This window comes from Teleopsis dalmanni, chromosome 2 (assembly GCF_002237135.1).
Source record: "Teleopsis dalmanni isolate 2A chromosome 2, ASM223713v2, whole genome shotgun sequence".
Taxonomy (NCBI): domain Eukaryota; kingdom Metazoa; phylum Arthropoda; class Insecta; order Diptera; family Diopsidae; genus Teleopsis; species Teleopsis dalmanni.
The window spans coordinates 87137580-87163207 of record NC_051847.1 but is presented as its reverse complement, the minus strand read 5'-3'; the positions used below and the strand labels follow the sequence as shown (position 1 = coordinate 87163207).

General features: G+C 28.8%; 1 protein-coding gene across 2 annotated transcripts in view; it reads right to left on the bottom strand.

The window, feature by feature from the left end:
* LOC119683666 overlaps positions 1 to 25628 on the bottom strand; it is a 323964-nt gene that overhangs the window by 316 nt on the left and 298020 nt on the right. For both annotated transcript variants that reach the window (XM_038097471.1, XM_038097470.1), the window contains 4 exons: positions 12378 to 12430; positions 6490 to 6559; positions 858 to 1418; positions 50 to 796 (listed from right to left, as the gene is read on the bottom strand). In XM_038097471.1, coding sequence (XP_037953399.1) covers positions 50 to 796; positions 858 to 1418; positions 6490 to 6559; positions 12378 to 12430 — 1431 coding nt within the window. The remainder of the gene's footprint in view (positions 1 to 49; positions 797 to 857; positions 1419 to 6489; positions 6560 to 12377; positions 12431 to 25628) is intronic.

The window sequence follows — 25628 nt, the reverse complement described above, 5'->3', positions numbered from 1 at the left end:
ATTTCCATTAAAAAGGGCACAGTTTCAATAGTTATACTAAATTACTTACAGTTTTTGGTGAAACCACTCGAGTTGGTGACTGAAGTGGTGAAGTTACTCTTTTCCAGCCATTACTCTTTCGCCATGAGTTCGCAGCCTTTTGCAATGTACGTTCTGGTAAGTTATTCGTATTTGTGTTTAGCACACTATTAGCACAAATGGATCCATTAGCACTTCCACTACGTACAACACTAGATTCAATTTCCCGTCGTTGATTATTTCTTAATATACAACCAGGTTCGTCTTCTTCTAATAAAGACTTTGATTTCATTAAGAGCGGTGGTGGCCTATGTAGTTCCTTTTTAATTATTTTCTCAATACATTGTGTTTCATTAAGATGTCGTAGTTCAGTATCCAGCTGAACATCTTCGATTTCGATATCACTTTGTTGTTCGATTTCATTAAGCTCTGTATTAGAAATGTCCTGCACCATGTTTTCCTCAATTATATCCTGTTGCATTGTACAACGAGATAATTCATCCGATTCACTAGACGAGCAACTTGTTACTTGTGCTCGACCTGCTTCACTTGGTGTAGGGCTTTGTGTTTTACCAACTTCTTTCATTGTTTGATCTCTTAAGCATACATTTACTCCTGAAAAACTTGAATCGTCGCAGTCGTCATCGTCTTCATCATCTGTTTCACCTTCAATATATGAGTACAAACTTCGAGCTGAACTTGAGCGTATGTTCACTAATTTATAGAAATCATTTGTGAATTCAGTACAGGCAACTTCTTCATCCTCAGAATAAACAATCTACGAAAAAAAATAATAAATTTTTTATATTTGTAATAATATATAATAATTTGAATTGTACCTTTTGTTGTAAAAGCTGTGAAATACCATCTGTAGAAGGATCCGGTCCTAACATTGTAGAATTGAGGAAATCAGTGGTATTCCAAATCCAGTCATGCTCGCTATTTGGTTTTGGTTGATGATTTTCTCGATTTTGTCGCTGCTGATGTTGTTCTCGTTCATCATCTAGCGTAATCACAGCTAATTCTTCTTGAGACATGCTCCAATCTTCCATCTCTGTGGAACAAGGTTCTGCCGGAAGCAACCATTGTTCTGGTTCTTCTGGAAGATCCTCAAGGTGACCATTAGATGGTTGAGGTTGACCACTACTCATAGTACAATAACCTTCGTCACGACCCTTAGCTGGACTAGCAGAAAGAGCTGCATTTTGTTCCTCTAAATCTCGTACGCGACTCTTGAGCATCACTACTTCTTCACGTAAATTATCTTCTGCCACTATTGCATCAACAACTTTACGCATTACATCATCTAAACAGTGTTCATATTGGCGTATACGTAACAGTAGCGCCCTGTTCTCTTGTTGTAGTGCATGCAGAAAATTCTCCTGTCGTGCAAAGCGGGTCTGGAATTAATGAAAAATTTATATTATAATAATTTAAAATGTTCATAATTAAAATATATTATTATTGGAATAAATTATTTTTCAAATGAGTCGTCCTATATACTACATAATAACCATATCTTAATGATAATATGAATATTTTTTCTAATTGAATATATTATGTATGTTAGTAGTATTGATCGTGCACTAGCATCGGGAAACGATTTCACCGTTGTATAATTTAAAAATTAGAAAGTGGGTGGTGGTTTATATAACAGATATAGGGTCTTTTAGAAAAGTCTATGTGAAAAGACCTTAGGTTAAAAACACTCAAATAATGTAGCAATGATTCATCCAAATAGTTTAGACCAAATGCCAACTTTTACTCAGTGAACAGTTTTTAATTTGATGTCTCTGTGCTTAAAGTAATCGGTGTTTAAATGGAACCATCTAAAATTTTTTTTTGCTGAAACTAAACAAATATACTAGGACGTATATATCTTAATAAATAAATTTTTACATTTTTTCTGAGAACCGCTGTGAATAGATCTTCTCATGCTTTATTTCTTTTATATTTTGAAAGTGTTGAGAACTCTTTTAAGTCATAGGGTTCAAGTTTTTGAGCCCTTTACACCAAATCAGTTTTAAATAGATATTGGCTTCGTATATTGTAAATCATTAAATGTATCGTTCTATTAATAGGTCACTTACAAATCCATTGTTATATAATTAGAATTATATAAGAATCATATAATTAAGAATTATTTCATTTCGGTTTATCGGGAATCACTGGAAATGTAGATATTTACTAAATTCTGTTGTCAAATTGGTAATGGCCCTATTTAATTAAAAATTGTTCTGAATATATATTATATTAAGAGTAAGCATAACATTATGTAAAGGTCAAAGTATGACTCACGTTAATGAGTGGGGAAACTATATGTTAGAAGTTGTTCTATTGCGTCAAAACTATTACGATAATCGAAAGAATGAGAATACTCGAGTTCGGAAATTTGAATCCGAAGAGTTTAAATATTTGAAGATACTTTTGTAGCGTCGACATTCATACATCGCAGTAACCACAAATTGAATTTAAAAGTATTGATATTAGAAAATATAGTTTGGAAGAAGTTATTAAGAGACATGTATCTAGTTTTCGGGTCAATAAATTGTTCGGAACATAATAAAGGAAATATTTACATAATAAATATATACAGCATTGTGCGTTTTATTCTGTTTTAGTAACAAGATAAATACAAGCCATAGAAAGTTAAAAGGAAGAAAGAAAATTATATTTGTAGTAAATATAAAAGTTATATTGCATTGCTTGCAATTATCAGAATTTCCAATAAACCAGTGATATAATATATATATATATATATATATATAATATATATAAATTAATTTGTTACTTAAAGGGTGTTGGCAAATTGAGTATAACAAGTGACCTAAGATTGTTCATATGTGAAAGTATATTGTAGTATTCATCTTTACCAGGATCTAATGTGTTAAAACTGTTTTTAAATTATATGTAGGATATAGGAGTTGGAGAATATAATACTAAAGTAAATTATGAATAAAATATTTGAAACTTCAATAAGTTTTTAGTTCGATCATAGAACTACCATAAGGACATAAAATTTTTTAGTATTGCTTCAATGGTGCGAACAGAAATGCTTTTAGAATCTGAAGCTTTGAAATTATTAGGTCGGCCAAATATATTGCTAATAATTTTGGTGGTGAAGTGTTATCATAGAACATAAAGAAGCTCTGAGAACTTGAGATTTGTAGCGTGTTCGTGCCTATAATTAACACTTTCGATTAAAACGTCGTGATTAAGTGAACTTAAATTAGGCCTTTATAAAAACTTATTATAGTTTTAGTAAGTCACATTTATATATATTTTTTCATTTTTATTTAATATAAGAAATAATCATTTATTAATTGTTATATCAAAATTTTAATTAAAACAATTTACGGTTAAGATGATGATGTTAATTAAATGAAACTTATAACTATATGGAGAAAGAATAAGAATTTTAATTAATATAGTATTTATTTAAAACAAATTAAGTTTATTATGGACTGTATATGGAAAATGTAAAGATGTTGAAAAATTAAAAATATTTCAATAAATTGAAAATTTCCGTAATGAAGGACAGTGGCGCAAAAAAGGTTCTGCTTTTTTTTAGTATAGGATTTATTGTTGTCCATTGACCTTTCTTTATGAAGTGGACTATACCTATAATGTTGTTAAAACGTAATTTTTATTTAAGAAGTATAAGAAATAAAGTTTGGACTAAAAAGGAAACTAATAGTAGAATATTTATGAGTTGCCATTTATAAGGAATATAAGATTTTAGCAGAAGTATTAATTTTCATCTGAAATATACGAATATCGAATAAACAGGCCTTTAACGGGAAAACATATATTTTTTGGTAAGAGCAGATGATAATATTTGAACAACAGTAAAAAGAAAGAATTGTTGATTATCCTTTAGGAGGTCGTATATCTTTTCTCTCGATTATTTTTATATATTAAGGTATTTATACCTTTATATATATTATATAAATCATAAGAAGAAAATGGAAGTGGATTAGTCACACACTCAGGAAAATAGTATCCTGCATAACAAAGCAAGCCTTACGCTGGAATCTACAAGGTAGCTGCCGGCCTGGAGCCCCAGCTAAGACATCGCGAAGAACCGTGAACCAGGAGCTTAAAGCACACACACTAAATTACGAGAGAAGCAGGCAACAGAGTAAGATTTAGAAGAATCGTTGAGGCCCTATGCTGCACTAGGAGAGAAGGGCAGCAGTAAGTAAGTAAGTATATATTATTATATTTATTTATTTACTGAAATATTTTATAAATTGCTAGTGTACTATACGGTTACATGTGCTTAGACTGAATCTTATTGAAAGTGCTTTCATTGCTAATCATTTCAAATGGACTTAGTGTCGATATACGTGTGTAATTAAATGTTACAATTATTTAAAGTAACATAAAAAGACTCAATAAAATTTACGAAAAAAACGAAGACTTGCCGGAAATATTGAACTGAATTTCACTAATCTACTTGTCTATTATTCAGAGGTCATAAGTGGTAGAGTACCTTTGTGATTAAGTAAGATAATCGAAATGAAAAGAAGGGCATTAAGAAGAAGTAAGAAGCGCGTTCAGTAATGTTGAAGTGTGAACAAACGTCTTCTGTTTACTTATTTGCTGATTAACAGCAATAGACCTTGGTTGGTTGTACTGAAGACAGGTCAGCTGCAATGTGAGTTCAATTTTTTAATGTAACAATTCAGTTTAAGAGATGTTGTTTGATTACAATTAGAAAAATAATGATTAGACAATTTACGACGAGAATGGAAGGGCAAGCAAGACAAATAAAAATGAAATTAAAATTTGAGTTTTTTTTTTTTAATAAATTGAATTTTGAACAAAATTCGAATTGTTTTCCAAAGAGGCCCAACTTCATTAGAGTTTTTATTAAAAAATTAAAATAAACTAAGTTATTTACTTTATGATCTTTCATAAAACCCAGAAATATTTTTTAACATAAAAATTTTGTTGCTGTTCTGCTGATTAAAAACTTAAATTGAAAAAAAAATGTAATTTTGTTTTTTTTATCGCATTTTTGAAAGAGTCTTGACATTAACACTGCTGCTTAGGACAGATACAGCACGATAGATAGACAGATAGACAAAGAAGTAGCGCATATTTAATTTAAAACAATAGAAGTGAATCTTCTAACATTGTCGATTATGCTAAGGAATCTGCACATAACCTCCAATAAATCCCCCCCGCTAGACTATAAATACACGTACAGTGGCAACAACGAATGCAGTCAGTCAAGCGGAATACTTTAACGTTCAATTCCATTTAATGTGCTCAAAAGGAAGACGAAAACTTAGCGCTAAAAAGGAAAATAACCAATTTTCAGAAACAGATAAACGCCAGAAAATATGCAAAGCAATTTATATGCGTAATAATCGTGCAGTAGGGAAACATTTTATCACAGCGTACACTGAAACCTTTTTCCCTATTTACACACGCAAAAACCCAAGAAATGGTGTAAACCCTGCAAATTGTCAACTTTTAAGGCTTAACTTAGAACTTAAAGATTTAAATCACATTTAATCTTAAAGGCATCATCATAAAAAGTCACTTAGAAGTTCAGTTAGCGAAGGCAAATTGTGAAAGTAAACAGTTTTGAACTAATTTTTAGAGGATTTACCGGATATTTTCTAGATTTTTATTTTTCTATTTAGTTGCAGAAAGAGTTTTTTTAATAAAAATACGATTTAGACGCATTTAAATTTAACTTTTAAAAGAAGCACTTGAATATTGCTAAATAAAATCAATTTATCCATTAAATTAATAATTTAATTTATAATTTGTATTTTTTTTTTTTAATTTTTGTTCTCAAATTATACTCCAAATAAGTAGATACATACGTATACATGTATATTAGATTTATGAAAATTTGGATTACAATTACTATGAGTGTTATGAATCAAATGTAATAGTAAGGCAACACGGTCTAAAAGACGAATTTATAACCGATTATTTATAAACACGGTTTGAAACGTGTTTAGTAATTATTACAGGAAGTTATTTCATTATGTTAAGGCACTATCTTCCTAGAAATATCTTCAGGATGAAATAGGGATCGTATTTAGATAATCATATAAAAAAGTTAGTTGTGATCAGCAGTTTTGATTGATGCGTTCCAGGAAGATCACATCTTCGCTAATCATGTCCTTATAATAAAAACATATATACAAAAAGGGTGATAACTACTATGATTTTTTCTTACTACAAACACACATACTGCATGGGTGTAGATAAAAACAAGCGAATATAATTACTATCAGTGGTCAAATTATTGGTGAGTAGGAATTACGATAAATATGAAAAAAAAACTAAGGAATAAAGACAAAATTATCGGATGATCAGCCATGGCTGCATATAGCAATTATATGTAACAAGGTCTTTACATACATATATTGCTATGCCTTAGGTGTCCATACTTTATATACGTAATATTAACTTTTCAATATACTACATAAGTGTGGGACTTACTTGTAAAGCTTTATGATCCCGACATGTCTGTATCTGCTTGCGATCTTTGGATTTCATCACTCGATTCATACTAAAAATATAAAATAAAATGCATTTTAATTATTTAATATTAAAAAGAGGAAAAACTAAAATTAACGAAGCATAATTATTTCGTTTTCATTGATAACAAGTTAAATGGTTTATATATATACACTTTTGTAGTTTGAAGAATTAACTCTTTTTAGAGATATTTTCTTTTTTCAATTTTTATAGGAACATTGTCTATAACATTTTATATAGATTTATCTATTTTCTTCGCATTTTTTGAACAATAACATTCAAACCTGTCATTATATCTAATATATTCATTACACATTCCTAGATCAGGAAATGATTTTTGGAAGATAAGTTTTTATGGAAGTATAGAGAAAAAACAAGTCCCACGGGACCGCTATTTTTTTTTGTCGAAGAGAGAAAAATAATTCCCACGACATCGCTATTTTTTTGGTCGAAGAGAGAAAAAAATAATTCACATAGAATTGACAATTATTTGGAAGAGGAGAACAAATAAAACTGTAGTTTATAAGGCTCGTTCTAATTTAAAGGATGGTAACTTACTTTAGTTAGTGTCATTTACAAATAAAAGTGACAAAAAGCTTGGAACTTAAGCATAGAAAGTCTGCCTTGGTTGCTTGTGGAAAAACACGATTAGTTTTTTTTTTTTATTTGACAGGTACGAGTTCTTAGTCTTGCAGCTGCAGTCTAACAAATTATATACGGATTATAAACTTATAAAATAAATATTCCAATATTTCCTAAGATCACTGATGATGAGTACTTGGCAATAATCGAAACAGCGTTGTATGGTCAGCCAAATTTCAATAAATTAAAAATAAAATGTTTGTTATTGTCTCTTCATTACTGTTCAAACCCTTCTAAATTAAAAAATTCTATTTGTAACAAAAATATTATAAAGAAATCTATAAAATGCAACTGATTTTTTGACTTTGCATTTACGGAGAGCATCAACAATTGTAGATCTCTTTCTAATGTGTTTGGGGTCAGCAGCAACATTTGGCGTTTGTGTAAAGGACTACTACTCTACAAATTCATCCATATACATTTAGAATAAAATATCTTTCCATTCTTACCATAGTATAACAGTTGGGGTTGATTGTTAGTTTTTTAATCATTTTCTTTCATCCTTTTCCATTTGTCAATTATCTTTTTCAATCTTGTAGGAAAATCTTGTTGTAGTGATTACGAAGTGACCCATGTCTTTTGTCTTTTGCCATAGACTTTTATATAACACTGATAAAAAACTGAGGTGAAATTGTTTATAACTTTTAGAATGATTATTTTTTTCTAAATCGATTACATTGACTTCAAAGTATTCCCCTGCCGATATCGTGCTTCGTCTTTTACTTGTTAAAGTCAATTTTCGGAATGCCGTTCACAGCGAAGAATAATTCGGTTTTTATTTCCACAATTGTGTCAAAATAGTCTCACTGAAACGATTTCTTGAGCTTCACGAATAATTAGAAATCTCATAGTTGTGAAATAAGCCAATATGATGGATATGCAAAAATTAAGTTAAATGAATTCAAAGAAATGGTTTGAAAAGGGAATGCGGTCTAATATGGTGCATTGATGTGGTGCTAAAATATCTTTTAAAATGGTCTGGATCAATTCAAATGAAATAACAATTTTTATTTGTCGACCGACGATTTCTGAGCTCTTAATCTGAGAATTTCGTTTGCGTGTTGTTCATCAGTTGATCTTAAGAGTTCTCCAGAGGGATTTTTTTTTTGACTTCTTCTCTGTCTTTTTGGAATTAGTTATACTATTTAAAAACATTTTCTTGTGACATAACTTGGTCACCGAAGGTTTCGACAATGTTCTCAAAATATTAGTAGGAGATATTTTACTACGTAAACAAAATTTGCTCACAAAACATATGCGTAACTATTGGACGAATACAGATATTAACATGAAATTTGAAACAGCTGTCAGTGACAACACTATAAACCTAGAAAAAAACAAGAGTTATGGCAATCGAAAGGGCCAATGAAATCTTAAATTGTATATTATTTTTTAATCACAATAACATATTAGCAGCTGAGTAATCAAGAATACACGATAAATAAAAAATTTCAGTGGAAAATCTTTCCACATATAAAATGTTGAAATGTTTTAATAATAATGAAGTGCAAGCTAACTGCACTAAAAAAGTACAAAATAAAGAAGAGAACAAATTTGTGTAGAATATCGCTGTATAAACATTTTAAATGTTATTAAATATCATTTTTATAATTAAATATGTGAATATCACTATGCAATGAGTGAAAATCTGGAATTATGGAATATCCTTCAGATGGTATAAAATTGTTTTAATTAATATAAGCAATAGACATAATGCTGTTTCATAGCTCACAAATGGGGTGTATATTTCACTCTAAATCTAACTGTGTAAGGTCTATAATTTTACAGTCTTAACAAATGTATAAGATCTCAAAAATTTCTAAATATTTGAAGTACAGTACGCATAATTATATTCTTTGTACATTTGCTGTGTTCACTTTTTAGCTAAAAAAAAATTCGGTTTTTGCCGGTGATTAGGTTCAGGCATTTCCTCCTCGAAATGTGTTGGTAATTTGACTGACCAAAAGGAAAGCCATAAAATTCAAATTACGGTAATTACGAATTTTCATTGCTTCGTTGGGATGGGTAAGGAGCATGATTGATGAAACTTATGCGCCATTAAGAAGAGGAAGAAAATGAAAAACTGTTCCTTACATTGAAACTCTTTCTAATATTTTTTACTGTATTTTGTTCTATAAATTGTTGTACTCGTATTTGGATTTGTGTTTTGCTAGGAGGAAGTATTTATTACAGTAGTTAGTATTTGCGTATAAAGTGTTTGGTAACGAAACTCATACAAAATCATAATGGAAACTCAACTTGCACTCATTTTTAGTGGTCTACTTTACAAAAAATGCATTCGGATTCTGCAAGCTCTGCATTTTCCACAGTGAGCCAGTTAGCTAGTTTATAGAAATATTCAATAGTCAAATAAAATTTAGTCTGAAGTGCAAATGCAGTCCAAGTCACGATGTGCAATCAGGTATATTTATGTTCACCAACGGCCAAAATGTAATTTAGCCAATAATGCTAAATTTATGAATTACTGTTATTTTTGGACTTTATGTTTCATTTTATTTGGAACTGGTACAATTGTAATTTATCGAACAGAATTGCTTAAGTGCTTTATTAAAATATGTGCAATCTCCGCAAAGTTCAGCTATAAGAAATATTGTAAACATACAAATATAGTTTAAGTATAGATAAAGTAAGTTATTAACACAGATGTTTAAAATGTATGAAATATATTTCTAATGCATTATATTGTATTTGATATAAAAATAATTAAATTTAACTATAATCACATTTCACATATTAACTGTTAAATGTATTTGTATATAACTGTGGTTTATGTGTTTGTTTTAAAAATTGACGCAACAAGTGATTCAAGTACGAGGTTGGTTCAGGAGCCTAAAACGTGAGTCTGGTTCAAGTTCAACCTTTGTGGCTTATAGTTTTAAAATTGTATGGGAACTATAAAATGTAAGAAATATTTCTAAAGACTGTAGATAATATATATTGGACAATATTCGAAATAGCTGAATGGTGAGTAATAAGTTTAATACTCAATTAAAATTAATATTCTGTCGTTATAATTATTATTCTTGACTGTTATAATAAATTAATAATTGTTGTCATTTTTAGTAATGTATGTCACCTCCATTCATATATGACTACGTGCTAAGCATGACAAGAAAAACAGATAGAAGTCATTCAGACGGTTCCTAAAATATGGTGAACGATTTGCTTTATTTTTCGGAAAGGAAGTATATTCAATGGCTGGCTTGATGGGTAGCTCAACAAATGAAAAGAACACTGAGGTTTTTTTCTCCTTATAGTTTGAGCAACAAAACTAAATAAAAGGATGTTTCGTTAAATCAAATATCGAAATCAGTAACCTAAAAAAAGTACAGATTCAGATTTTACGGATATTATGATTCGAAAACGGGCAAATTTCAACTATCAAGTCCAATATTTTGATATCGTAGCTATATGGAGATACAGAAAATGACCAAAACCGGTTGTCAAATCGTAGTACCCAAGAAAAAAAGAATAGTTCTACAATATCAAATCATTTTTCATATTTTAGTTCATACTTCAGCTTTTGGTTAAAAGGAATATTTCAGATTTTTAGACTAAACTTAAAGTATTTTGAATAGTAATCAACTTATAATAATGTAGAGGTTTCAATGTATATTATTAAGTTGTTTAATTCAAAGGCACTGCCCAAATTTAATTGTCTATGTATTAGCTTTCATTAAAAAGATATATAAAAAGTCTTTCAATCAAGCTTAACATTTTTATGGAACAAGAGATGGAATAATATGCATATTTAAAATAAATTATGGCATATTAATTAAGAACAATGTTCGTCATTGTATAGATGTATCTTATAAAGAATTGGTTTTTTTTATATAAAAAAAAATCTATATATCCATAGCGGTAAATATAAAATGTAAAATATAGAACTTTTCTAAAAAGTCTCAAGTAAAGTTATGAAATAGTAGCTATTTCACAAAATCAGAATTGCGAGTATTTTATACAAGTTGATATTGGTAATATCCATTCCAAAACAAACATATGTTATTTTGAAATTAACAACAGATACGAAATCTATTAAATGTAGTAGTAGTAGTTGTAGTATTTTAGTTTTATTTTACTTCACTTTAAATATGTATTACATAGAAATTTATAACAATTTTACCTATTATATATAAATACAGTATTATACCGAATTTCTTGTATCTACACAGATCATCCAAAATACGTAGATCTAAGTCGAATTGATTGCAGAAGATTGATAAAAGTATATATAATCTCTTCTATATGCAAAAAGAATTTTTAATGTGTTTTAGTGGCTGATTAGCGATATATAAAAACTCTACTACAGCTTTGATATTAATTAAAAACTAGAACGGTACATCGTTTCTGTAATAAATATGGATAATCCAACATATGTGATTTTTACCAGATATGTAATATAACTCACAATGTATTTTTCGATATTTTTAAAGAATTATGTAACACAATCGGTTAATAAAATTAGTACAAAAACATTGCATGAGTCTCTATTTATATGCACAACCTCTTAACATCGAGGAAGAAGATTAAAGAGGGATATTGCCGCTTATTACTTCAAGGGTATAATAGCAACGTTAGTTAAATTTATATGCCTAAGCCTGTGTTAGACTTTTTAAAGCAGTTAACAAACTAAGTGAAAACATATAAATAAAAGATAAAAAATGATCGAAATTTCTATAATAATAGATCATTTAGACCTGTCAGAGTTTTTGATTCTTTTAAGAAATATTTATTTTTCAACCGATAACCTTTTTGCTTTTGAATCCATTGCTTTTTATTTATTACTTATATGGATGTTAAGTAGCTCTTGAGTTAGATAGTAAAGAGCTAACAAAATAATTCACTGGCATAAGTATTTTATTAATATATACTACGATTGTTACTGGATACTGTGTACAGTCTAACTTTAACCATCAATAACTATCAATAACCATTAAAATAAGAGAAGACGGAAGCATTGAAAAAGAATAAATTATTATTCATTAATCTTTATTTAGCTACTGGCTTAAGTAACTATCAACTTTCTTCGCTTTCATTGGTACTTATAAAATACATATATAAAAAAATTCACATTTTTATATCGTGATTAGGAGTGTACATATAATAATAATTGACATTATTTAAAAATTTCAGTTGAATTCTTTATATCAATCAAAACCAATTTCTTTAAATACTTAAATACTCACTTTTCAAGTTGTTCTCGCAGTTCTTTTTCGAATGTTGGCGACCCGTTTTGACTCTGTAAAGTTAAAAAAAAAGAAGAAATTTATAAATAAATTTATTCAAATGTAATGATCTACATTTTATAAATGCAATTTGTTTATATCAATCAAAATTTACATGAGCTGTCACATTGACAATTGCCCGGCTTAACAATGAAGTTAATTAAATCTTTAAATTGTCCATAATGAATAATTTCAATTAGTCGTGCTTTGCAGCGATGATAGTGCAAATAGTATTAAAATATATATATCTGAGCACGAACCGTAACAAAAGAAAACGTTCTTTTTATTCCCAGTTTTTAATCTAGTAATAAAAATATTACGAGTATTTGTATGGAAAAATCTTTTGAAAATCATTAACTCAGCTCAGAGTAGAATTTTTGCTGCATGGTTGCTTTCATTGTTGGTTGCCCCCCTCTGAAAATATAATAAAATTCATAGACACAGGGAGAAATAAAATGCATTCATTTCAAAATAGTGAGAAAAAAAAGAAGCAAATGCGATACATTAACTGAGCTTCGTATACAATTTCAAAGCAATTGAACGAGTACAGTGTTGGGTGTGAGTACGAGTAGAGTATGTAGAGTATGGGCATGGGTTTGGATATCACCCGGAAAGATAAAAGTTATGCGCATAAAACTTACTTCAGTAACAGCTGCAGACACTTGCAGCAAATTGTGCGAATGTTGCAGACAATAAATCACATGTCATCAACTATAATGTCAACACTCTTGATAGTGTTGGAGTGTAATCGATAAAAAATATAAGCATATATATCTCTTGAACACAGCCGCAGATGGATAAGCACAAAGGCATAGACAGACATCGAGACACCACATAAATTGCTCAAATACTTGTAAGTGAAAGTGTCAAACGGTTGGGATGAAGTTCAGCTCTAAAGTGTAAAATGCTCATGGCTAAGTGGAATTGTATTTACAAATTGTGGAACTACGTCTTTAAATATAAATAAATAAACTATTATTTTTTATATCTACTTAAACACAGATGCGTCATTTAGTTTAAATGCCACTGTAGAGTATGAATTAAAACGATTCAGAGGGGATCTTGGAATTATTAATGGAATTGAAGGATTCGGCTATTTGGTTTGAAATTCCATAGCGATATATCATGAGTGTATTCAAGTGAATGTTGCATTTCAGTTCTGTTGTATATCTTTATCAATAATAAACTCCTTGTCAACTTGTTGCAAAATTATGAAAAATAAAATTTTATAGAAATAGTAATAAAAACGTCGGTTAGTATACTTTTTAGCATACTGACTGATATATTTCTTGCTAACTTATTGGGAAATTATGATATATAAATAAAAGTATTTTAAAATAGTAATAAAATACCAAATAAATCCTGAAAAGCGCCTACTAAAATAGAATACCAAGCACTAACTACAGTTTTTTTTTATAATTTTTTAAAGCTGTTCTCAGAAAAATTATATTAAAAATGATTTTGGTTCACAGCAAAAGTGCGAGACATTTACTCGCACTCATACTATTGTATATATGTAAACAAATGATAACAGTAGAAACAATAACAACTACAACATTAACAGAATTTCGGACCAATATTTATGGAAACGAAATCCTAAATTGGATAAAAGTCTTAGGACAACTGAAACGGCAATGACAGTGACAGAGTAGATGCCAGGAATTTACCTATTATCTATTACCCATTATCCATTTCATATAAATGAGTTGAAAGCAGTTATATCTCACTAAAAGTTATACTACTCTCTGAGGCATGTTCAGTGGTTGCGAAAATACCAATCGCTTGGCTGTTACCAAATATGTTCCAGCTATTATTCTATTGAGACGATCTCATTAAATAATACGATGGATGGCAACAACTACTATCTAGTAGTCATATGATTATATAGTTGGAGAGGTTGAGTTTTTCGAAGAATAATATTCCACCTACGTTTTTAATATTCAAGTATAAAGGTGTATGTGTATGTTTCGAAGCCGCCATTTGGTATTACATTGCTTTTATAACAGGATTTCCTTGTGCGGATGTGAATACAAAAATTATGTTTAAGAAGGTGAAACTGTAGTCGATATTGGAAGAGATTGTCGGATCGTAGTTAACGGAAGTATCCTATGTCCATTCTAAACCACTTACTATATCTAATAAGATTGCTGTAATTCGTTATATGTATATACTTTTGTGTATTGCAGCTATGTTTATTATTATAGTAATCTTGTAGTATTTTGATATTTGTATGGACTTATGTATATTTTGTCTATGTTTACTACTAGTACGCGTATTGTAAGATTTTGCGTGCTTACAGCTTAGCTTTTAATAAGAACCATACTTTTGTTTTTCAAGAGCTTAACAAATTATAGAAGCATGGGGCAGTCGTTCCAAATGTTGAACAAAATATATAGGTGATATATTTTTTTGTCACCGGTGTTCTTTATCCTACACCATGATGCTACAAAATTAAGTGTATGGCAACTCTAAGGTAGAGATTTATATGATATTTTTCTTGCTAGATAGTACGAGATTAATTAGTTTTAAAATGAAGACGTTTCCAGTTGCAAAAATTTCATGTCATCTATATTTTACAATATGTCTTGTTTCTGTTTCTGGAATGATTTTTAATATTAAATTATGTATCAAATGTTACGAAATGTATCTGTTGAAGTGATTAATGGAATGAATTGTAGTTTAAGACGAAATGTTAACAATTCCTTATTTATTTTCATCGAAATATTGTATGAGAAATGTACTTTTTGGTTTGGCGTATGCACGAAATTGATTAATGGAATTTTGATGCAATGATTTGTTACACATAATAAAAGTTGATGAAAAATTTGATACATTCGGCGCCAAAAATGAAAACAAAACACATTTTGGAAGCGTGTTAGGGAAAATAAAAAATTCATGACAATACAAAGTAGTATTAATACAAAAATATAGAACAAAAAAGAACGGAAGTGAAAGAATAAAGATAACTGAAAACAAGCTAGAAAAAGGGGCAAACATCAGGTCGTTTGTTTATTCATCAGACTGGCTGCCGTCAGACGTAGTATTATGTACTATGTTTAAGTGAGAATTATTGGTAGTTGGGGGAACAATAGGCGCCACTTGCGCTTTTTATGGTAAGTGCGTGACATGAGGGCATTGTTCGACAACTTGGATTAAACAATAAGCAAATTTTTTATTTCCTACTAGGATTTTGATGGATTGATAAGAACGTATTTTAATATAATGGCAGTGTAGTTTTAAATATTCTTATCAAAAGTAATAAAATCCTAGTTGCCTTGAATTGAAAGTATTTAGTTTTTTCAATGGAATCAATATAAATTAAATACTTTGTTAGTGAACTTGACCAAAGTTTTTCAGTATTTTATCTACTCCTTAAAGTCGTGGCCATTACATTAAAACAAATGGCAGATTATTTTCTCTGATTTAAAATAATTTATATTATGAATATCCTTTTTGCTGTAAATTATGAATTCAATTGTGAAATTTTATTAACAAAAACATTGAAATCCACTCAGTACGCGTGCAAGGGAATCAAAAATATGTATTAATGAATAGCTAGAGTCTGGGGTTTGGCTTAAACAATGTTCTTTGGCTGTGGGGTTGACAAAAGGACTTAAGGGTGTGTTTTTTAACAATAACAAAATTAACCAAACAAATCCTGGCAACATGTTGCATTTGACCGGATATAATACGTTGTTTGAGCAAACCCCAAAAAAGTTAAATTCAAACGAGTCCCTTTGATGAATTCGAAACTACATCAAATTTAAACCATTTGCACCCGCAACTCACTCCATGAATTGCAGCTGCTGACTAGGATTTAGCGTGGCATTCGTACCAACTGCAACAGGGGGAATTATAAACGCACAGCCACTTCAAAATGTTCAATCATAATTTTGGCTTGAGAAGGAATTTAAATAAAAAAAAAAATTTGAACATTCGTAATATTTAATTAACATTAAGGATTTAACAGTGGGTGTCTAGTTGCTGTATTTCAAGGAAGTTATGAAAATTGGGTTTGAAATTAAGTTAACGAGATATTTAATTTCACTACTCGTAGAGAACTGATGTTAGATGCTTAAATTTGACTAAAAAGTTATGTTAAAGAAAAATTATATATTAAAGAGTAAATAAAATTATTTATCAAGTTCCTACTTTAATAAATAATTGCAATAATATTTTAATATTTTTTGAGATGGTTTTAGGTAAAATAAATAAAGTAATACCATATAGAATTTCTGATACCATATAGAAGTAGAATTTCTGATAACTTCTGATTTCATATTTAAAGAACGACATAAAGAACGATATTTATATATATTTATTTATATATTTAGACACATAGACTTTGAGTAACCACAAAATTGGTTAAAATTGGTTTTATAAAATTTCAATATAAATGACAGAGATTGATACTTTACTATCTATAATTCAATTCAAACTGTATTATATAATCCTCATTTCTCAACTACTTATATATCCGAGAGTTTAACATAATTTTTGATTTGAAATTTATATTACTGGTCTGCAATTGCAGTAATACTTTATTATTCCTATATGCTCTGCTGCGTCTGTTTGCAGCAGAGCATATACATAAGTATATGTTCTGATGTTTCTTGATTCTTATGACATAGTCTACAGCATTATGTTAATCGCCATCAAACCTAGTTCTAGGATGTTATATATTTATTTCAGTATATCAACATTAGAAAAAAAAATTACTTTTCTCGAAGTCAGTTTGTCTAGCTAATATCATTATATTAATATCAAAATATTTTATTTATTGTATTATAACTTTTTAAATAACTATTTGAAATATGTATTAGTGAAAAATTAAAATGAAAATTTTTTTTCTTAGGTGATAAAAACAAAAAGTAAATTTAAGATATAAATTTAATTTAAGATATTTTCTATGTATTTGAATCTTTTACAGACATGTTCTAACAACTCAGTTTAGTTATCATGAATTGAATACACCAAAAAAAGGAGTAATTTTGTTGTTGTCCACGGGATATAGAGGACCTACAACAACAAAGCAAACTGGCAACAGAAGAACTGATTGTTTCTATGAATGAGAAGCATAACAAATCTATCCCCCCAGATCGGTAAATCTACTACTGCTCTTTTTAGGCATTCAGAAATAGGCTTCTTACGTTACGCATAAAGGATATGAACATTTTCATCGGTTTTCTGATAGAACACTGCAGACAAAAGTAATATTAGCCTTTCAGACATCACAATTTGTTGGGAAAATGCATGACTGAGGACATTTTATGTGAATCCCCTAAATTGAACAGAAGTAGATTTACCGATCTGGGGGACAGATTTGTTGCCCTTTTTACTATATAGAATTATAGAAAACATAAAAACAACGTGTTTATTAAAAATCAAATGTTCGGTTAAATTAACTGGGATTACCTGACCAACGTATACATAATCCAAAGATATTAAAAATATCTTAACTATTGGGTACGTAATTAAAAAAAAATTCAAAACTTAAATGTCGGAAAAAGGTATGTATATCTATACATATAAGTTTACATTTCGGTTAGCTTACCGGAAGTTAGGTTAAGGATTATACATATATTTAAAATTTATGAATTTAACAGTTCTTAATATTATTTTGGTATTATAAAAAATTAAAATTATTTTAGAAAATGTAATGAAAAATTTTATATTGTAATGTTTATATTGAAGTTTAATAATAACATTGTCTTATAAAATATTAATAATTTTAATCATTTGACTAATTTAATATTAAATTTTATTTTAATGTCAATTATGACGGTTTTTTTTCTTAATAGAAACTATTGCGTTTAATAGAGGGGTTTCGACCAGTAGTGAATTGTAACAACAAAATTTTTATTTATTTTTAATTAATTGAATTTTGGACGTGAATTGTCAAATATTTATCAATAGTGTTGTTACAATTCACTATTGTTCGAAACCTCTCTGTGAATAATTAAATAAATTTCTCACCATTTTTCGAAAAATAGTATGCATGCAAAACGAAGTATTTTAAAATCTTAATACTCGTTTTAATAATATTTTGAATTTAAGTTCTGTGATATATCACACCTGCCGACACTATCTGCAACAAATGGGACTTCTTTTCTTTTCCAAACTCCACAAACTTTTTCAACTTTCTAAACGATTCAATGATTAAATTAAGTTGGAAATTTACACTTAGAAGAGGAAATTAAATGAAACCGAATTAATTTAATTATATTTTTTTGTTGTGTATTAATTTCGTTGACAAAAACACAAACATTTAGTCAACCAATTTAAACTCCCGAAAAACATTTCACTCCATACACGATTAAGAACCGGCAAAACACTAAACAATGAAAACATCCCTCGGCTATGAGAACACTTTCAGGCACGAAATGCCATGCCGGAAGCAGAAGGCAATTCGTGCATTAGAGCAATCCATGGAGTAGGGAAAGGAACACTGAATTGAGATGGAAATTATAAGCAATTTGAAGGCAACATTTTGAGGGTTAGAATTTTAAGAGATTTTCAAAGAGAATTCTGCATGGCATAGAACTATATATAACATATACCACTGCTGCTGAGAAAAGAATAAGGACGTGTTTCTCTGAACATGGAGTAGTGCTGTTTTGGTTACGTATTGTTGATTTATCAGATGTTTCTGAGGGATTAAAAGTGCCAGAGGATGGATGTGTAGTGTAAAATACAGAGAATAACAATAACTGCAGCTGATAGTTCTCGATACTTGCACAATGTGTATTTTTACAACAGTTGGAGAAATGCATCACTGTCAGGTGTTAAATTTACTATGAAAACGGATAAGGAAGTGGTAAAGGTGTACAATTTTAATTATTGTGAGAATTATTTTACTTTCAATTTTAAAATACATTCGAGTATTAATGATGCAATATAAGTGTTACTTAAAGTTTCTAGTGTAGAAAGTAATTTTTTTATATATTTTTATCGTGATTGTTAAATAAATAACATATAAAATATTTATAAATCAAATATATAAATATATTTAAAATTGTGTAAAATTTTAAATTTATAAAATAAGCCAACAGTAATAATTTTTAGAATGCTTTTACTTAATACATAATTTGCAATATTTTTTTTACTTCCATTAAGTCTGGTATTTTATATATCACAACGTCAATATTTTCTAACAGTAACAATTTTCTGATATATTACATCTACTATAATTTTTATTATATAGTAATAACAACTGTATTAATTACAAGAAAATGTATGAGATTTCTACAAAAAAATTAGTATTGAAATTTAACAATGAAAAAGAACTATAATTAATAACTAATTTATTAATTAATTTAATTACTCAATAGTGGTTTATAATTTCGTTCTAATATATAAGAGCAATTAATTTGTTAATTATCTTTCACTGCAAATCAACAAAACTCCAAGTTCGAACATATAAGTCAAGTGTGGCTTTAGGCCAGTTGTATAATTAACACTGACTCTGAGTTTTAAATTTGACAGGGCACGAGTTCAACCCTTGGTACTTGTAGTCTTAAAAAATTATTTACAAATAATCAAATATAGGAATTATTTCCTTTAAAAATAAATTCATAATAATAGATTTAATTTGCTCTAAATAATAACATATCATGCTAAAATAACATATAATTTTTCATGCTAAAACAAATCAGCTTGCTCTTGATAAGGTACAAAAAATGTATTTAAAGGTTAGTATATCTTAATTACGAAAGAACTCAACAAATAGCTGATCACTACTTTTCCCATAACTTAAGCAAATATCTAATAATTTTTATAGGTTTAAATGAAACTAATACAACGTGATTATAACTGAAATATCACAATTAACTCTGCTCTTAAAGATATCCTTACAATTATCCACTTAGTAATTTAAATAAACCTTAATTTATAAGTTACATATTAAATTATTTAAAACTCCATAGACAAATGCAGTAAACTTAAGTTTACTTGATTTTCCCTTAAAAATATTGCGTTGCAGTTATTTTAACTCAAATATTTTTTATAAAGAATTTTTATGGAAAATATATAGTAAAGCTTATACATAAACTGTGTTAGGGTTGTACTTCTCTGCCCTGTAGACTTATTTTATTACTTGGTACGGGTTCTCATCTTGACGGATGAGGGTAGGTCAATTAAACGAAACATGTGCTCTTTCATAAACATTTCAGCATTAATAAAATCACAAATTTTTCGCGACTAAAAAACTACTTGGATAATAATTCTTTTATGATAATGCCTTATGTTTCATCAAAAGGGGAACTTTTCAGGGTAGTTTTTTCTTAAAATAAATGGAATGGTCAATTAGTGAATCATCGCATAATATATAAAGGGGTTTATATAAATTGTTTGTCTTTAAAATTTACATATATCCATAGAAACCATTGCTAAATATACTATAAATTTTAATAGAGACATAAAGTGTGAGTTAAAAACGTATTCACGTCCTATGGTTCTTTCGATATGAAAAAACTTTAAAATGCCAAACTATTTCTTTTTATTATTATAGTATCGTCTAAGATATAAGATACTTGTAATTATCACAATATATGTATCTTTTAATTTTTATCAGCTACATGAAATATTGTTATTATTATTGTTACCTTTCCCTTTTGATAAGTTGGAGAGCGTTACCTAAGTTAGTCCAAAAATTGAATGCTATTGACCAATCGATATTTCTGGGTCCCAGATCTAATTCGGTTTAATGAACACCATATAAAGGTACTGAGTTTTTATCCTGGCAATAGCAGTGCACGAGCAGTTTGTTTTACCTACACTTAGAAGCATGTCGAGTTAAAAATCAGTTATTAATTTGAATTGAAATCTGTTTGGACAAACAAACCTCTCGATATTTCTGTTATGAACTCTTTGGATTGCCTTAAGCTTTCAGATTGGGTAAAACTTTTTCAAACAGTTAGACGAAACGCATCGATTTAGTGATGTGTTTGAATTTCTTTCGAAAGATAATCATTAGCTCATAATTATAAATAGAACACATAAAAATTAATTTAATATTCAATTATCCTCACTATATATTTGTATGTAAGAGGATGAAAAGGAAAATATCACTTTTCTAATTTGCTACTGGTTGGTTCTTAGCAGAAACCATATTTGAACTTTAAAATATACGTTCTTAAAGTTTTTATCAATATTTAATTTTTTGAATTAGATATTATGTATATCTGAAATTTCATCATGTGATGATTTGTTAGTAACTTCAAAAAAATTTTCTATAGGCAACAAATGAAATCCAATACTATATCTACTCGTATTATAGCAAAGAGTAAGTTTGAATCAATTCTATTTTATTGAATACATTATAACCGCAACAGGGAGATTTAAATTATATATGTAGATATATAATTGTAGATCGGAATAATTGCTTAACTAAGTATTGCGGAAGAGCCACCTCTTTTAATTATATTTCTTTATAAATAAAAAAAAATTGTATATGGTGTGGGAGGAGAACATTTCAGATTGCGATCTTCTTGGATAGTGGAATTACAATGCTCGTTCTAATCATCTTTAATACACAATGAAAGTTCATTAAGCAGTACAACTGATATCACTGTGCAATCAGTGCTTAATCTTCCTGAATTCAGTCCCACGACACTGTGGAATACAAAGAAATGAAATTATGGAGTAACTAGTTAGGCTTCCTTGTGGTTGAAATCGAACAAATCATATTAAAAGGTGCTGAAAAACATATTCGAAACCATTTTCTAAGATTCGTAGAGCATCAAGACCACGATAGGAAAGTCTAAGTCTACATCACTAATCCATCTAAGAATAAAAATCCTTTTTATTAAGCTTAAACATGTGGCGATTATGATACTTTATATTTTATCTTTAGCTCTTTATCTATATTTAGATAGACTTGAATCCAAGCGATTTAAAAACTCAATTAAGCTGCGGTATATTGCTTAAGAGTATGTCCAAACATAACTTATTGCACTTTATATGGGTATTGGGGCATAAAAATATTAAAAAAAAATTGTAAAGGCCGAAATATCATTAGAGGTTAATCTAGCCCTCAGAATCTTGTATGTCAATAGAGTTTCTACGAGTAACATAACATGCATTATATCTCATTATATTAATGTTGATTCGATTCGACAAAAGAAGTAACCTATTATTAAATATAGTCTGATATTTGATAAAGATATTCTATAAGTCGGTTCTGTAGGAGTTTTCGTGACTAAAAAGTTAATCGGTTGTAAACCTTTTGTGACTTTGCTATGTGCTCAGTTTAGAAGGATCCTATAAGTCTAGGATCGTAATATATAGGAGGCCTGTGTAGAACTATTAAATTGAATAACAAGTGTGTTTCAGTTTTTTAAGATAATTATCTTATTGGAATGTAAATACAGTTGAGTTGGTGAGGAGTCTTTATTAAGGATTATATGCTATCACATTGTGGTTATGGCCATTACAACCTAAGCTAGGTTACGTTTTAATTTTAATAAACTAGATTTTACGTAATTATGTTTTTCACTATAATATATTTATTTTTTTAGAAAGTTAATAAAAACTATTTTTGTGGTTTTTTTTTTTCCATTAAAAACACAATTCGGTGAACTTGTCATTGTACTCAATTTTAATTGCTGTGGCTCCTTTGTGATTTACCGAAGTTTATATTCATTTCCATTAGCAAATTAGTTGCTTTGCTATTCTCTTCAAATCGCTTAATGAGCCGGAAAAAATAATTATTTAAATACGAATGCCATGAGCTTTGTTCAGTTCGATTCTTGTAATGAAATATCCATAAAGGCATGGTTGATTAAATACTAAACTATACAAGATTACAAAAGAGCGACCAATTTTTTGGGGACCGTAAAAAATTTTAAAACAAATAAAATTTCCATTGTCGAAGATTCCCCTTGGCAGCGTTGTTTGGTAATTTTAATTTTATTATCTGTCGACTTTGTTGGTGGTTCTGTGACAAAAGAAAGTGAAGTATGAAGAAAATTGAATTGAAGTATTTAAATTTTTTATGAATTAACTTCGTTAAACTTGAACAGATACAAATTTTTTCTTTTCGCAACTTGGAATTCGGTTGACAAAACTTAGTCAAAGTTTAGTAATAAATTTAATGAGTTTAAACAAAGGGACACAATGTGTAGCTATAAAAAAAGGAAATTTGTTCAATGTTTTGTTTGATATTGTTTTCCTGTCCCTTTTGGCTATGATAAGGTTTATTGCTTTATCCACATACATCATTAGGACAACGGACCAGCGCAGCGCATAAACTGTATTAATTTGCCTTTATTTAGGGAGAAGTCGTTCTAAAACGCACTCACCTGAGCCCTTAAACATTTTAACGGTTTTCGTTTTACAAAACCTTTGCATTTTATCACATAATTTACATGAAATTTAATGTAGTTATATACAAATACTTGTAAGCATACATAAGTATATAAATATATTTCAATATAAATGTATATCTGTCTGTGGGTGTATTGCATGCTGAAACCAACGGCAATAATATTTTTGGGTTCGGCCCAAAGTTTTATGGATACGGGTTGGTTTATTTCCAACATTTTTTTCTATAAAATAAATTAAACTAAATGCTTAGAGTAGATAAAAGTTAGATATTCACAAAGTCCGCAATTTATTACTATGTATGTAGACTTAAGTAGATTTTAATTAATTAGAATGTGTTGAAGAAATAAAAAAAGAACCTTATTCAGAAAAATCTCTGAAATTATAGCTACATGTTTATCATTCAACAAATATATTCATATTTAAATCTTTAGTGACTTTGATTTCTATAAATTTTAAAAAAATATAGTAAAAAGTTAATTTTGGATCAAAGCAGATATTAATAACAAAGTGTATTTAAATCTAACGTCATAATTAATTTTGTCCCCTTTATAGTATATCAATTATTAAAATCAATTATTATACAACTATGCCATTGCATGAGCCAGTTCTCCATATATTTTTCGAAAGCTGATTAAGATATAGACTGTAACTTCTTTTGCGGTTTTTCTTTTATCTGTAATCAGTTCGAAACACCTTTTTCGAAATGGTAATATTACTTTCGGGGAAAAATACGTATCTTCTATATTCACTTATCTTCTTTCTACTTATAATGAAAATTACATTCATCTAGTAAATAAAGACCAATTTTTTTTCACAATTAGGAAATTAAGAACAATAAATAATTAAATAATAGGGTCTGTTTAGGGTGGTCCAACAAATCTGCTGACACTTAAGTTGTGATGAAGACTTAAAGCTTAATTAACTTAACTATGTTAAGCTGAACTTAACTAGCGTTTAGTAAGGTTTTTTAAAATACAGTCAAACTTCCATAACTCGAAGTTCAAATTTGCAAAGAAAAGATTCGACTTATGGAGACTTCGAGTTAGAGAATTTTTTTTTTGTTTTTTGAAGAACCTAGAATTACATTTTAAGATATTTATATATTTGCAATCAAATAGAACACAGAAGTTATAGTGAAGTAAAATATTCAGATATTAGGGTTTTGGACTTTAATTTTTTTTTGTTGGTTTTAGTAAAAAATGATTCTACTTTATTCGTACTCTTATCATTATCAGTTGTAGTATCATTCGTTTGCAAATATAAATTCGGAATTTTGAATGAGTCTTCTACTTCATTCTTGGAAGGCTGATAAACAATTACATCCACCGAACCCACCGCTATAGTGCTTAATAATATCGTTATCGGTAGGAAAGCTTGATGTACAAATTTCATTATCAATCTCAATATACCATAATCCTTAAAAGAAGCATTGGAAGTTATTTTATTTACTTTAAACCACGCTGCCAGCGATTGGCATTTGCACAAAGAAGCAATATAAGAAAGAAAAAATTAAACATTTGATTTGGAAAAAGGGACCTCCCCTAACAGCAAAATGTATTTATACTTAAAACAAATTTTCGACTTATAGAATGCATATTCCTATCGGCACGGAACAAAATCTTTGTTCGAGATATAGAGAAATTCGAGTTATGGAAGCAGAATTGTATGTAATTTGCTTTCTAAAACCAATGTGAACTGTTTTTGGTTCGAGTTATAGAAGTTTGACTGTATATTCATCCGAAAATTTCCGAATATTTTGTGCACTTAATATTTGTATAAGTCGTGCAAAATAATAATAATAATCACCTTAGCTCTTTGATTACTTTCGAATTGGTGGAAAGAGTGCGTCTATTGGTCACCTACGGCATCTTATATCAGTTGTTTTGA